Source organism: Emiliania huxleyi (assembly GCF_000372725.1).
Source record: "Emiliania huxleyi CCMP1516 chromosome Unknown EMIHUscaffold_13, whole genome shotgun sequence".
Classification (NCBI taxonomy): Eukaryota; Haptophyta; order Isochrysidales; family Noelaerhabdaceae; genus Emiliania; species Emiliania huxleyi.
In genome coordinates this window covers 80,898-95,624 of record NW_005201287.1, presented here as the reverse complement: position 1 = coordinate 95,624, position 14,727 = coordinate 80,898, and the positions used below count along the sequence as shown (strand labels likewise).

Below are 14,727 nucleotides of genomic sequence, written 5' to 3'. Positions count from 1 at the left end.
CGACACGTTTGGCGGCAGAGCGAGCGCGATGCCGCGTCCGATGGCGGCCTGCGCTCGCGCCGATCGGCCCAGCGCGGGTCGCTCTCGGCAGAGCGCGAGTAGCGCCATGGCGGCTGCGCGCCGGAGTGCGCGAGGCGGTGGTGCTCCTCCTCCTCTGCGCGTGCGGCGGCGGGACGGCGACTCGAGCAGCAGAAAGAGGCGGAGGAGCTCCGGGCCTCTCGGGTCGACGCCGCGCGATGAGAGGTCGGAGAGGGCGGCCCATCTGCGTCCGGAGGGCAGAGTCACGCGCAGCCACACGTCGAGCGGCGAGGGTGGCGGCATGGCACACACGATCAACACCAACAGAAGAAACAACCAGCAGCGTTGTGAAAAGCTGGGGCGCCACAACCAAGAGCCTAGGTAGGTGCGGATCGGCAAGAGCGCAATCGATCTTTTTGCCCTCTATCACCTTGGGTTGTAAGAACTTGAAACACACCACGCAGGGGCACAGCAAGCACGGATAGCCGTTGAGGAGAAAGGGCGTAAGGTGTATGCGCAGCCACGGCCGTGCCGCGGGGTGGGCGCGCTACCTCCCGCGAGCGCGGCGGGATCGGAATTGCGGCCGGAGGGAAGGGCGAGCCGCCGCCGCCGCCGCCATATACGATCAGCGACGACGACCGCGGCTCGCCCCAAACGCCAGGCGCTGGATCGGCAGTAGGGCTTGGGCGGCGCAGCGTAGGCCTCGAGCCACACGAGTCGCCGACAACCCCCCCTCATCGACGTGATGGCCGCACCCGCTGCCGGCCGATGCAAGCTGCCGCCTCCACCGCACCAGCGACACTGGCCGCGGCTCGCCGCCACGTGCCGGCTCGGAAGAGGGGCTATCGGCGGCGCAGCAGAGCGGCATGCGTCGTCATTCGAGCAGCACCAGGTCCCCTCTTCGACGTGACGGCCGCTCCCGGAGCCGGCCGGTGCGCGCCCGACCCACGCCCCCTCTCGCACCCCCCCGATCCCCCTGCGCGGCGCCCCCTCCACTGCGCGCCGGCTCGAGCGCCTATTGCCAAATCGCGACTTTCGAGCGCAGTGCGTGCGCCCCACACGTCACGCGAGCGCAGGAGAGTTTGCGGCAGAGCAGTACCGTGTACTAGCCGGATGCATCGCGCCGAAAACCCCGCGCATTCCGCCCCAACAGAGGCTGCAGGAGGCAGATGGCCAATAGCGTGTCGTTTAGCGACCATCGTTACGAAATGTAGCGTTACCGGGAACTGCGTTTACTGGGAGAAAAGGGAGAGGGGGTTGTGTTCTCTAGGCCCCTAAGGGCCCTACGCGCGGCGTGAGAGCTCGGAAGCGAGCTTTGCACGGCGATCGAGGATGGCGCGGTTCATTCACCCCCTTCACCGAAGCGATGGATGGAGATGCGTTCCGCGTGGTGTGACACAAATGAGAGGCGGGAGTGGGGAGGGTACGCGGTGCGGTCAACGCCCGAGCGTTGAGCCTTGCGCGCAAGGCGGTTGATCTTTGCAACTGCAGGCGGCGAGAAGCCGCCGCCGAACGAATGAATGAGGAATGTCTCGTGGTGTGGTGCGTGGAGAAGCAGGTTGAACTTGTTTCGTTTGGTGAAGATCCCATCATGGTAGTGACCACGCTGTGACTTGACGTAGCCTTGGCCGGTGGTGTGGTCGAACGCCCGTTGACCACCTCGCCTTGTAATTGAGAAAAACGTCTCCTCGTGTACTGAGGCCAGGCTGGGAGAGGGCGTGTGTTTCGACTCGATTCGACTGCCTGACGAATGCTGCCACTCTCTGTGTGCATGCTCGCAATGCGTCTGGCTCCACGCCTTCGACTTGCCTGCCCCCCTTCGCCACCGACCTGCCTTATCCGCATGACTGCGGAGCCGCCGTCAAAGTTCATCGCCCTAATGGCTGGCGAGGACGCTGTCAGGCCCTTCGAGCTGGATCCGGTCGTGAGCAGGCCCGTGGCGTGGCGACGCAGTCGGCATGCCACCACCGACCTTGGAGAGCGGGACCTGACGGCGGAGATTTCCGACCCGGCGGCGCCGCACGCACCTCCGCGCGAGGTGCATCTGGCAAAGGGCCTGCTCTCCAGATGCGAAGTAAGCGCGCTGCGCTCCGCCTTCGACGCGCTGGGAAGCGGCTCGGCTGCCGAGGCGGGCCGCATTTTGGGTGGCGTTAAAGGTCGCGGGGCGGATCCGAAAGCGGGTTCGACGCCACATCCATAGGCGGCACATGCTCGGGTGGTGGTGGAGGACGGCCGCGTCGTCTGCGAGGCGCCGTGAGATAGCGCTATCCCACCCGCCTCACTCCACTGTCCTCCCTCTCCGCCGCCAGCCCCTTCCCAGACGCCTCGAGCAGCCGACCCTGCCAGGGCGGACTGCGCGACACCCGGGTGCCCGTGTCCGCCACGCGCGCCCGTCTACGACACGGAGTAGGAGCTGCACCGGCTGCTGCAGCCCGCCCTCGAGACCTCGAGACGCGGAGTAGGAGCTGCACCGGCTGCTGCAGCCCGCCCTCGAGAGCCGCATTCTCCCCTACGTGCGCCAGAGGGTGGACTACGGCGGCGGCGGCGGCGAGGGGGTCGTGGTGGCGGACGCCCTGCTGCGCGCCTACCGCGAGGAGGGGCAGGAGGCAGTCCTCGCCCCGCACTCGAGCTCCGCCTGAGCAGCTCTCGTTACTGTGCAGGAGGACCGGAGGCAGGCCCTCGCCCCGCACTTCGACGTCACCTCCTTCGCGACGGTGATCCTGCCTCTCAACCCGGGCGAGTGCGGGCAGCGGCCTCTCCCCACAGACCGGTCTCGTCTGGACAGCTCCCCTCGTGTCTCGCAGGCGAGTACGAGGGAGGCCTGTTCCTGCAGCCGGGCGCGGACCGCTCCTCGCGCCTGCTCGTCGAGCCAGGCATGCAGGCGAGGCCCCACCTGCGAGCCCCCTCCCCCCCCCCCCCCCCGCCCTTGCCCCCGCTACCGCCTCGAGGCTGAGCTCTTCACGCCCCTCTCGCGCTCTTCACGCCCCTCTCGCGGCGCGGGACAGGCGGGCGACGCCCTCCTGCACCGCTTCGACGTGATGCATGGCGTGGACGCCTCCGGCCGCCGCTCGCTCCCCACCGCTGTGCCTCACACAGGCGGGGGGGCGGTGAGGTGTGCGAGTGATCGCTACAGGCGGAGACCGCTACTCGCTCGTGTTGTGGCTCTCCGACTCGGCCGAGAGTGTCCGCGCGCGCGCGACGCCGTGGCTCCGCGCCGCTGCCGACGGAGGCAACGCCTACGCGCAATTTCTACACGGTGCAGCCCTCCGATCCGGGAGCGGCGGTGCGGCGAGGGACGTCGGCGCCGCGGCCGAGTACTGGCGCCGCGCCGCCGCGCAGGGCCACGCGCTCTCTCAGCTGGAGCTCGGCCTGCTCTACTGGCGGGGCGAGGAGGGGGTCGTCCCCCGCTCCGTCGTCGAGAGCCGGCGCCTCGTGACGGCGAGTCGTGGCGCCGCCTCGTCTTCCCCTCGCGCCGGGAGAGCGCCGACCGTCGTGGGGGCCGCATGTTGACCGTAGGCGGCGGCGGAGGCAGGCCTGCCCGCGGCGATGGCGCACCTCGGGTGGTGCGAGGCGAACGGCAAGTTCGGCGAGCGGGACGAGGCGGCGGCCCTCGGGTGGTATGAGAGGGCAGCGCGCCAGGGCAGTACGAGCGCAGTCGAGGCGCTCATGTACGGCGAGTGGAGCGGAGTGAGAGATGGTGTACAGTTCAACACGCGACTGGCTCGTGAGATGGGTACTGAAGCGTGACTAGATTGAGTGGGGCGGATGGAAAAAGACCCCTTGTGGTGCGTGGGCGGGTGTGCTGGTGGTGCGGGTGCCGCTGCCGGATCCGCGCGGCTCGCCCTGACCCCTGTTCGGTTATTGGGTGCCCAGTCGCAAATTGTGGTCGACCAGACCGTAAAATCTGTGCTCCGTTCACCTGTAGGCCTGCGGAACTGTTCACACGCCGCTGGCACCTCGAGGGGCACCGCCATAATAGCCAACCACGACATCGGCCGACGGCGGGGTCATAATCGGCGACAGTTGCGGATAGCGACACAAACAGGACGAAGAGATGGAGACGGTGGGGCCGAGGGGTATCTGCCAGGAGCTGGCGGCGGAGGCGTTTGGGGTGTTCCTCATCATCGCATTCGGCGCCGGCGTCGTCGCGACGGGGGATGTGAAGGGTGCTTCCGTCGACGAAGGTGCGTGGGCGCAAGGTGCATACATGAACCAGATTTGGGGTATGGGTGTCGCTCTTGCAGTGCTGGCGACCTTCGACATCACGGGTGCGCAGCTGAACCCGGCGGTCACGCTCTTCGCGGCTGTTTTTGGCGGCTTCCCCATCTGCAAGGTCCTGCCGTACATCATTGCGCAAACGATCGGAGGCTTCCTCGGCGCGATCGTGGTGATGGCCAACTTTGTGCTGCCTTACCTCGGCACCGACGACGAATCGAAGTACCTGACCAACTACTACTGCACCTCCTCGTCGCTCCCCACGCTCAACGCGCTCGCGACAGAGGTCACCGCCACCGCCCTCCTCCTCATTGTCATCTGCAGTTGCACGACTGGCAGCACGCCTGCCTACAAGCCCATGGTTGCCGCGTGGGTCGGCACCGGGGTCTACTCGATCGGCAACTCGTTCGGCGTGCTCACGGGGTACGCGATGAATCCGGCGCGCGATCTGGGGCCGCGCATCGCCTACTGGGGCCTCCTGACGTTCACTGGCGATGAGGACGCGTTGGCTACGGTGATGAGTAGGATTCGCCCTCGACACCGAGTAACCCTTAGGCACACCCCAAACCCGCCTACCCTTGATACGCCCTCGTTTGACCCCAGCCCTCCTCTTCCGCCAGGCGGGCTTCACGGGCACGTCCTACTTCTGGATTCCGATCGCTGGCCCCCTCATTGGTGGGCTCGTCGGTGGCGCCCTCTTCAAAATCTTTCTGCAGCCGGTGACCAAGGCGGCCAAGTAAGCTGCCTGGTAAGGAGGTGCGCTTGTCAGAACGATGCGGGTAAGGGCCGGAGCGGAGGCGGGCCGGGGGAGAAGGAGACGAATGCACGGTTGGTTGCCGCGTAGAGTGCAGGTCAGTACCGCAGTAGCCATCCGGTAGAAGTGCTAAGGTAAGGTAAGGTGTTAAGGTAAACGTCTCAACACACACAAAGTGGTGCGCAAGGGGGGGCGACCCTCGCATCTCCACGCCCGGACACGGGCAGGAGCGCCACGGCATTGAAAGTGCACCAGGCCCGCAGTGCACAAAGAGAGAAAAACCCCTTCACAGTAATATAACCGCCCTGAACGCCGAGTTGGCCGCTGCAGATGCATTCCACAGGCCCTAAGTGATCTGTGCGTTTTATTCGTACACGACCTACTGTCCACATCGCAGCATAACCCCGCAAGATGCAACCTCGAAGATGGCGATCTCTCGAGCACTGTGGGAGCGCTGTCACCCACATACCCCCCTCCCCATCGAGCGGCGCTCTCCAAAGGAAGCCATTTCCGAGTCTCGGTCAATCCTCCTCCGAGCGCCTCGACGACGGGTCCAACTCGCGGCTCGAACGACGCTTGGAGTCCTCCTCCGACGCGTCGTCGCGCGGATCCTACATAGCGAGGGGGGAGGGCTTCTCAGGAGGCTGTGACAGCCACCCGTGCGACTTGGTGCGGCCATGGATACGGAAGCATGTGTTGACTAATGGGTTCAGGTATGTTTCGGCCATCGCTCGTGGGTGTCTCGAGCATCTCCTTCTCGAGACCTCCAGCTCCTTGCCACTTAGAATGGTCCAGACCACCATGAGCACCTTCCATCCCCAGAACACCTGCAGAAGCTGCAGCCCGCCCAGCAGCCCCGTGAAAGCCGCGTACGCCGGCTTCACAGCGCAGTGGTCCCATGTCGCACCTCCCAGCTCGGTGCTGGCGCAAGTGGCATACTGGCAGACGCCGTCTGGACTGGCCACCGGCCACAGGACGCGCACAGGATAGATGTACAGCCGCAGCGAAAAGAAGGAAATCGCAAAGACGACAAAGCAGACGTCTGCCCCCTTGTGCAGCCAGTGGCGTGGGCCGTCTTTCATGTAGTTGAAACACTTTGCGGACTCGAGGAAGACGTCCGAGACGTCGTGCAGCAGCATCACAAAGAGGCCCACGCGCGTGAACTGCAGGCGGGGCACGGCGCAAGTGAGGGAAGGGCTCTCGGCGCGCGGCCCCTGCTCTTGGGCCCAATGCGGGGAGTCGACGGCGGGGAAACGGAGGGGTGGGGGCGCTCAGTCGAGTGCAGTGCTTCTAACGTCGACGGAAGTGTGTGTGTGTGTGTGTGTGTGTGTGTGTGTGTGTGTGTGTGTGTGTGTGTGTGTGTGTGTGTGTGTGTGTGTGTGTGTGTGTGTGTGTGTGTGTGTGTGTGTGTGTGTGTGTGCGCGCGCGCGCGCGTGTGTGTGTGTGTGGTCTCGCCGTCGCGTGTGGTCTCGCCGTGTTGCCTCACCTTCATCACAAAGGACGACACGACGAGCCCGAGCGTGATGATGTGGTGCACAAGCAGGGCGACAAAGTCAGAGGTCTTGACGTCGAGGAAGAGGTACACCAGCTGATGCACGTAGAAACCCGCGTACAGCGCGTACACCGATGCCATTCCCTCCGTCAGCTCGTGGTTTGGCCAGTCAATCCAGAAGAGACTCGAGTCGTAGATCCAAGGCAGCTCCTCAGTAAGAAACATCACCTTGACAGCGAGGGTGCACGCCGTCGCGTAAAGGATGGTGCGCCACGCGGCCTGCACAAACTTGGTGCGTGTAAACTCCATGTTCGACCCCTCCCCCACCGCCCACACTGCAAGCGGCTCCAGCACGAGCCGCATTGCAATCATCCGCGCGAGCGTGGCGGCGACGAGGACAATGCCCGCGGGCAGGGCGAGGTCGGCGAGGCTGGCGTTCTCGTACATCCTGAGCCCGCTGGGCGCGCTCACGCAGGGCGCCGACTTGGCCATGGCTTCCGCCTCGCAGCTCGGCGCGCTGTCCAGCTTTCGCGGTGAGCTTCCTTTGTCGAACTGTCGGTCGGCGACGTACGTCCCCCTGTGATCTGTGATCTGTGAGGGTCGGCCCGCAGGCGCATTTTCAGTGTATGTAGCTCTTACGAGCATACCCGAAGGTGACTGCTGACAGGGTTTGATTTTCAGTGAGCCTTACGAACATTCCCGAAGGAGGACTGCTGACGGGGTTTGCGATGAGGAGCGACTCCGTCCGAGCGAGGGGTTCTCGGGGTTAGTGCACCACTAACCGCCGACCGAACGCAAGCGCACTACGACCTCGGTCGGGCTCAGATCGATGGGCTCATACCAGCACCCCTCGGCCTCGCCGCTCGCGGTTCGGACCCCGGCGGGGGCACAAGTTATAAAGCCTAAATAAAGCCGTATGTAAGTGGTGTTATGGCTCTCTGGGCATAGCAGCCCATCACATGCACATGTGCATGCACATGTTATGGGTGTTATGGCTGTTATGCGTTCTGCAGCTATGGGGTCGGAGGGCGGCTGTATGACTCATCTCCTCCAGATCGAGACGGACTATACATGATTGACCGAGCAAAATACCCGTTCGTTAAGGGGCAAAGTCGGCTTTCCCAAAAAGGCCTGTTTTCTCGTTTTTCATGCACACCCGGACACAGCCGAGCCTCAGGCGTCCAAATCGGGGGCTGTGGGGTAGACACGGCACCGGAGGCTTGGCCCGGGGGCGAAGTGAGGGGCGGCGAGGGCTATCGCGAGCACCAAGGCGACTTGCGGGAATCACTGCCGGCACACCAGTGAGTGGCGCCCAGTCCGACGGCCTGACGGCGACTCATGGACTTTTCACGGGGGGGGAGGCTGCCCACGTGTTGCGTATGACCTATGCGCGTGTAGCGGTTGCCGTATCGCCAGTGTTGAAGTGATTGTTGAAGTTATCTTTCGCTGGGGGTAGCCCGGCAAGGCTACTGCGAGGCCGCAAATTTTCCGGGTATTTTCGGGTATTACCCGCACTGGACACTAGAGATCGTCGTGGGTCACTGCCAGGCCTTCCTTACTGTTGTTCAGTCGGCCTAACGTTAGCTACTGTTGTTGGGGGGGCCCACTGTTGTTCTGTTGTTACTGTTAACACTAGCAACACTGTTCAGCTCTTAACGTTAGGCAACCCTAGTCCGGACCCCCCCCCCAGCAGCAGCGCTCTGCTGCTGGGGGGGTCAGACCCCCCCCCCTAGCAGCAGGGATGGCTTTAGATGTGCAGGGGGGGTACCGAGCAGTGAGCGGCCGCTCCAAGGGGAGCAGACGGCTTCGTTACGAAGCTGGCCCCCAGACGGCTTCGTTACGAAGCTGCCCCCAGCAGGCGTCTTGACGGGTATCAAAATTCTTCCCTACAAAAGAGGCCAATGAACCCGAGAACAGCGTTTTTCGCAGTTTTCGGTGGGTTTCCCACGCGAGACTTTTTGCAACTAGTCAAACACTTTGGCACACTTTTGATCCCAAGACAAGAGACACGCGCGCACAGAGCGCCGCCTTGGCCCTACCCGCCACTCTCACCGCCGGATCGGCACCGTCTTGTGCGCGCGCATGTCCTCGTCCCTGTGGCCCTCCCGGAAGCATCGGCGGCAGTACGCGTCGCCGTCGCAATCGTTGCACCACAGGACCGCGTCGTCGTTGCAGATGACGCACCTGCGAAAGACGGGCGCTGTGAGCCGTAGCAGGAGGAGCGGGCCAAAGGACCGGCGCAGAGGACGCGCCTGGAGGAGACAGAGTAGTGGGGGTGGTCGGGAACAGAAAACGTGGAGTGGGAGGGTGCAGACGACGCACCAGCGCTCCATCTCCCCCTCGGCGGGGCTCGGAGGGCGGGGTGGCGCAGCCGGCCGCGAGGCGGGCGGCTGCTGCGGCTTGTGCTGCGGCGCCGCCGGGAGGGCCGTAGCATTTCGCCCAGAGGGCGCCGCGGGAGCAGACGGCGCCGACGGGAAGAGAGGCGCCGCCGCCGCCGCCGCCGCCGCCGCCTCCTCCTCCTCCTCCCGGCCCGACACCTGCCCGGCCGCCATGAGCTCCTCGAGCAGTCTCTCCGCCTCGGCCACCTCGTCCTCGTCCACGTCCGACTCGCCGCCGCCGTCGCCGCCGTCGCCGTCGACCCCCCACGCGGGAAGAGAGGCGGCGGGCAGAGAGGTTTGGGCACCCCCCCGGCGGCGCGTCGGCAGCCAGCCTAGCCTTCCGCCCGCCGGCAGCGGTGCAGCATGCTTCGTCGCCGCCCTCGCCTCGCGCAGCATCTCCGCAGCACCCCCTGACCCAAGCTGCGCCGCCTCGCGAGCCGCACGCTCCTGAGCGCCGCGGCTGCCGAGCGGCCCGCTGCTGCTGCCTCCACCGCTGCCTCCTCCGCCGCCGCCCTCCGCCGCAGCGCGCATGAGCAGCTCCGCCTCGGCGTCCTGCGCGCTCGCTGCCGTACTGCCCGCCAGGCTGACCGCGTCCCGACTCATCTGCAGCAGTCGCTCGACTTCGTCGCTGGCGCCGGCCTGCGGCAGCGCCGACGCGTCCGAGCCGGCTTTGCCTTGCAGCCGCGCTCGGTCCGCATTCATCTGCAGCAGCAGCTCCACCTCGTCGACATCGGCGCCGCCCGCCTCTCCCGTGCCGCCGCTGAGAAAGGCGTCCATCACGCCGCCGAGCTTGCGGTCGGACCCGCGCCTCACATCGCCGTCCACGCCGTCCTTTGCGTCGGGTCGCACCGCACCGGGCTTTGGTCCCAGCGTGGACAGGTCCGCGCCTCCGAGACTCTGGAGCCTCGCGGCGAGAGCCTCGTCGGAGACGGGCGCAGCGGTGCCCTTCATGGCTTGAAGCCGCGCCGCCAGAGCCTCGTCGGTCGGAAGCTCCACGGGCGAGCCCTTCAGCACGCGCAGGCGGCGGGCGAGGTCGTCGTCGGCCATTGTTGGTCGCGTTGAGGACCAGTTTACCTTAGGCACTAATCGTGCCAGCGCTGGCTGGCACTCTGGGAGGGGCCAGCCAGTGTGGACAGACCCCCTATCCGGCTAGGAGTCCGTCCGCTTGCGCCCGAACCGTGTCGTGTGTCGAGGTGTCGTAAGCCCTAACTAACGCACACCGCGTGTGTCCTCTCTTCGAGGTTCTCGAGGTGGATATCCTTTGGCCGCTGGGTGGCGTGTGTCCTCCTTGAGCACTTGAGCACTGGATAGGGTCGATTCCGCATGGTACGGGACCCCATGAATGTCCTCCTTGCGTTTGTTCATAAACATCGTCATTCATCTTCTCGAAGGCTAGCTCAAAGAAAAACTTCCAGAAACTCGCCGAGCCCACACCGCTCCCGCCGAGCGACGCGCCCTCGCTCACCACCCGCCCGACCGGCTGTGTCCCCCCCTCGGCCTCGCACCGCCTGCTTCTCTCTCGCAGGTGCGGCCACTGCCATCGAGGAGCCATTAGACGCGTCCGCTGCCGCAGCCTTGTCCCGTCTACTTGTCCCGCGCGAGCCCGCGCCGGACCGGCAAGCGAGCAACACAGCCGCGTGCCACCTGCTTGGCACGTTGAAAAATTCTTCTGCACGTTGTGTAAAATTCGTCTGCATCTTGGTGCAGGATGTAGATTCTGCATACTTAGAATGCGAGCGCTCGCCGCCCAAAGCTAGGTAGAACAGACCCCAAAAGAGCCAACATAATGCACAATACAGGTACACAAGTGCGGGAACAGAATCCCACCCAAGAGTGCACTGTGTGTGCAGAGAGGGTCTGTTTGTAACTCCATGAAGAGTGCAAACTGCATGCTCCATGTCTCAGAGGGAGAGGGAAACACAGAGAGAGAGGGGGGGGGGGGGAGGGAGGGAGGAAAAAAGTCTTCTTCCCGCATGCAAGATCGGTGTGCGTTACTGTCCATCCGGGAGGCCGCCGTGAGCGCCGGGGCGTTGTGCCCACGTGTGCGCCGGGGCGATGTCCACCTCTGGGCTCATCTTGGTCATCGTCCCTGCCCGGTGCAAGGGAGGCGCGCCCCGTGGAGTAGGAGCGGCTGCTCCTCGCGGCGTCTGGGCGAGCGCCGCAGCGTGCTCGCTGTGCAGCGCGTCGAGAGATATCCGTCGCTTGCCCTTGAACTGCGCTTCATCGAAGCTGTGCCGCTCGCTGTACCGCGTCGCCTCCTCGCTCGAGGTTCTCCCAAAGGCGTCCCGGAACGATGGGTGGTGGCGGAGGTGCCGCTGAGGGCTCGCCTGGGGCGAGCCAGCGTCGACGGGCTCTCTCGGCGAGAATACAAGCAGCTCGCCCAGCGTCGACACCTGCTGGCTCATGCACGCTTCCGTCCGCTTCCCGCTCGCAACCTCCGTCAGGTCGCTGATTGGCGAACGGTTGTTTGCACAGGCCACGGGCCGCTCACGGTGGACGGAGCCTCTCATCGAGGGCAGGCTCAGTGTGACCGCGCCCGGCGCAGTGTCCGTCGGCGCATGTCCCGGTTGGTGCCTCGGGCTGCGCGCCTCCTCTACTCTCTCCTCCTGCTCGGCCCAAGTCATGATTCCCTCCGAGCTCCGCCGACCGACGGCGAGCCTTGCGATGCCGCGCCTCGACTCGAACCGGTGGCCCGACTCATGTACGCGCTCAGAGTACTCCAACGACGTGAGCCCGCCCGCTCCACGAAACGCGGATGCGCGGCGCACGTTAGTGGCCAGCGTGCCTCCCCTCTCGCGAGTCGCGTAGTCAATGTCGCGCCCAAAGACAACCTCATCGACCCTGGAGGTTCTCCTCGAGAGCCCGGCGTCCTGCTCGAGGAAGCGCGTGTGAAAGCGTTGTGGCTTCACGTCGAGCAGCTTCATGTTCCATCGCGGCGTGTTCGTGATCCATGGCGCGGCGATTGGGTCGGCCATTCGGGCTTGGCTTGCGGCGGCGCCGTTTCAACTTTTTCAGTGTACGCCGCCGCTTGGCTGCAGCACCCAATGACGACGCCCGCCTTTGCGAGGGGGCGTCTGGACGTGCTTGGCGGTTGACGCCGGCCCGCCACTGCGCCTCGTGCGCGTCCACCTCCGTCGAGGTCGACGCGTCGGGATCGGAGCGCATCACCGAGACGCCAGAGCCCGCCTTCGCCGACATGATTCCCCGCCGGAGAGCTCGGTGAGTGTGCCGTCGCCCGAAACGGAAATCCGGACACGGGAAAATATAAGGTAAGATGTTTTTCGTTCCTTGAGCGCGCGATACACTGGCGATACACGGAACCCCCATAGAGCTCTACCGCCTGTGGAGTCCAGTCGCTGGCCAGACTGTGATTGACCTCTCTACATAAACTCTGCGCCCCCGAGTTCATTTTCAGTGTATGTAGCTCTTACGAACATACCCGAGGGTGAACTCCTGACAGGTACAGCCTCTGCACCGCACAACCACAAGCTCCGCCCCGGGCCCGAATTCGCACAACAGTGACACGCCCTGCGCCCTGCAACGCCCCCCTCGGAGAGTCTGAAGAAAAGGGGGAACTTGCCCGCCAAAAAAAGCCAATTCTTGACTTGGGCCCTCGGCGGGCGGCCTTCTCTCGAGGTCTCGAGATACACAAAGCGGCCAAAGGGGGAACGACAAAAGCTCGCTCGCACGACACTGGCACAACACTGGCACGGGGCCTGATTCGGCCTACTGGCGCCATCAACGCTCGCCATCATGCCGTCCCTGGGATCAACTGTCGTCGCGGCGCTCCACCTCGCGGCTATCCCATGCGTGGTGCGCTGCAGCCTCTCACGTCTCCTCTCGCCGCTTCGCGAGCTGGTACTGTGGCGTGTGCACTGAGAGAGGCCGATGCTCGTCCAAGGCGATGCTCGTGATGAGCGCGCTCGTGTACGTGGTCCACGTCCCAAAGGTGATGATGAGCGCCTTCCAGCACCTCGCCGCTGGCATCGTCCTCTCCGCCGTCGCTGTCGAGCTCGTACCAATTATCAACGAGGCGCCGGCCGACCTCGCCAACGTCGTTGGCATTGTCAGCGGTTTCGCGGCGGGCGTGGCTCTCTTCCTGATCCTCGCCAAACTCTTCCCCGAGGGAGATGACGACGGAGCCGGCGGAGCTGACGACCGCCGCTCGAGCGCGCTGCTGCCCGAGGGCCGCAAGAGCGGCGGCGGCCGCACCTCGCTTGGCTCCAAGATTGCATTCGCCGAGAAGTCGATTTCCGCGCGCAAGGCGCCCGCCTTCCCGGTCGCCTTCACCGTCGCCGTACTCGTCGACAGCGGCGTCGACGGACTGCTCATCGGCCTCTCCTCTGCTGCGGGAGCGAGCGCGGGGTTCGTCATGGCTGTCGCGCTCACCATCGAGATGGGCTTCCTCGCGCTCACTCTCGCGGCGGTCATGCGCAGGCAGCCGCTTTGCTCGGCCGCACTCGTGCTGCTCGGCGCCCCCGCCGCCCTCGCCGCCGGCGCAGGGGTTGGCGCCGCGGTGGCCGCCGCCGTCGCCAGCTCTCCCGCCCTGCACACGGCACTTGTCTCGTTCGGCATCGCCGCGCTGCTCTACCTCGTGACGGAGGAGCTGCTGCTGGAGGCGCGCGGAGATGACCCGAGGTGAGCCGCGGTACCCTCTCAATCATTCATTCATCGATCCACCCGACTAAGGCGCACGAGGGGCAGGAGGAGGAGCACGTCTGGTACGTCGACCTCTGCTTCTTCCTCGGCTTCATGTCCGCCTTCCTGCTCGAGAAGCTCTCCTAAGAAGAAGCTGTGCAAGCTCTCCTACCTCGAAGCTTAGCCATTGCGCATTGGCGTTCGAGGGTACCACTATCCAGCGCTGCAGCAAGACGTGTGCTACGTACGTACCTCGCGCACCGTACGTACCGTACGCACTGACGTTCGTGGAGGCTGCCGCGGGCGGCCGCCCCATGAGTACGGTACTTGATACGGTATTTGGCCCCGCTTTTGTCCGCGGGAGGGAGGGAGAGGGGGTGCAAGCAGGGTCTCCGCAGTTTAAAATAGGAAACGTTTGGAGGGAACGTTAGAAAAAAGAAAATGCTCTGAGCCGCCGCATTTGCAGGGGTGCTGAGGCCGTGCCTCTTCTGGTGCCTGTCTCGACCATCACCAGGAACTCGCCCGCCTCCTTCCCTCCGCCATGACGAAGGGCCAGATGGGCTCGCTCCAGCAGCGCGCGAGCGCTGCCTTGGGCGTCAAGAATGAGGCGCACGCTATGCAAGATGTCGAGTTGCGGAACGAGACGAACGTCCTTTTGGTCCCTCTCATCGCCGGCCTCCAGCACAAGAGCGTTGTGAACCAGCTGTTGGCCCTAATGTCCCTTTCGTACGCAGCTCTTTCGCTCGTGCTCATCGTTCTTCTCTCCTACCCCGATCGGCCGTGCGTGGACGAAGACGACCGGGACTGCGAGGCAACGCCCCGTTCCGTCTTCCACAACCTGGAGTTCTGGGGCACCTTCGCCTTCTCGGTGACGGAGGTGATCGCGATTCGTTACTCGCCCCGAAATGTGTCGCAGGCGAGGGGCGCGCCCGCCCCCCTTCTGCTTGCGTCACCGCCCCTCACGGCCCTCAAAACCGCACACACAGATCTACGCCTACCCGAACCTCCTCAAGATCATGATCTCGCTCAACGTCGCCGGCGCCCTCGTCGCGTCGACCCTCGTCGCCATCAACCTCGAGTTCTTCGAGTACCCCTCCCACCAGATCGAGTACTCCCACGCCATCCTCGCCGCCGGCGTCGACGTCATCCTCCTGATGTCGCTCGTGCGCGCCGACACCTCTGAGACACTCTCGTGTGCACACTCTCGCGTCTCCTCTCTCCCTCCGCTCGCC

At 64.9% G+C, this 14,727-nt stretch overlaps 6 protein-coding genes across 6 annotated transcripts in view; 4 read left to right on the top strand and 2 right to left on the bottom strand.

Moving 5' to 3' along the window:
* Nucleotides 1-1,861: 1,861 nt before the first annotated feature.
* EMIHUDRAFT_200864 (hypothetical protein) lies at nt 1,862-3,765 on the top strand (the record flags this gene model as incomplete). Its single annotated transcript, XM_005789079.1, has 5 exons — nt 1,862-2,056; nt 2,481-2,627; nt 2,679-2,793; nt 3,152-3,450; nt 3,535-3,765. 5 exons carry the CDS (start codon nt 1,862-1,864, stop codon nt 3,763-3,765), a joined length of 987 nt encoding a protein of 328 aa, XP_005789136.1.
* Nucleotides 3,766-4,072: 307 nt separating this feature from the next.
* On the top strand, nt 4,073-4,973 carry EMIHUDRAFT_200863 (hypothetical protein; the record flags this gene model as incomplete). The annotated part of the gene is made up of 2 exons (XM_005789078.1): nt 4,073-4,747; nt 4,854-4,973. 2 exons carry the CDS (start codon nt 4,073-4,075, stop codon nt 4,971-4,973), a joined length of 795 nt encoding a protein of 264 aa, XP_005789135.1.
* A 535-nt stretch (nt 4,974-5,508) lies between these two features.
* LAG1 (putative longevity-assurance family protein) lies at nt 5,509-6,971 on the bottom strand (the record flags this gene model as incomplete). Its single annotated transcript, XM_005789077.1, has 3 exons — nt 5,509-5,598; nt 5,752-6,201; nt 6,474-6,971. The coding sequence occupies 3 exons, from the start codon at nt 6,969-6,971 to the stop codon at nt 5,509-5,511; spliced, it is 1,038 nt and encodes a 345-aa protein (XP_005789134.1).
* Nucleotides 6,972-8,527: 1,556 nt separating this feature from the next.
* EMIHUDRAFT_200861 (hypothetical protein) lies at nt 8,528-9,904 on the bottom strand (the record flags this gene model as incomplete). The annotated part of the gene is made up of 3 exons (XM_005789076.1): nt 8,528-8,731; nt 9,017-9,064; nt 9,446-9,904. 3 exons carry the CDS (start codon nt 9,902-9,904, stop codon nt 8,528-8,530), a joined length of 711 nt encoding a protein of 236 aa, XP_005789133.1.
* Nucleotides 9,905-12,610: 2,706 nt separating this feature from the next.
* On the top strand, nt 12,611-13,642 carry EMIHUDRAFT_98132 (hypothetical protein; the record flags this gene model as incomplete). Its single annotated transcript, XM_005789075.1, has 3 exons — nt 12,611-12,670; nt 12,759-13,451; nt 13,547-13,642. The coding sequence occupies 3 exons, from the start codon at nt 12,611-12,613 to the stop codon at nt 13,640-13,642; spliced, it is 849 nt and encodes a 282-aa protein (XP_005789132.1).
* Nucleotides 13,643-14,036: 394 nt separating this feature from the next.
* EMIHUDRAFT_200858 (hypothetical protein) overlaps nt 14,037-14,727 on the top strand; it is a gene marked incomplete at both ends in the record, with an annotated part of 1,837 nt that continues 1,146 nt past the window's right edge. The window contains 2 exons of the mRNA XM_005789074.1: nt 14,037-14,372; nt 14,509-14,658. Coding sequence (XP_005789131.1) covers nt 14,037-14,372; nt 14,509-14,658 — 486 coding nt within the window. The remainder of the gene's footprint in view (nt 14,373-14,508; nt 14,659-14,727) is intronic.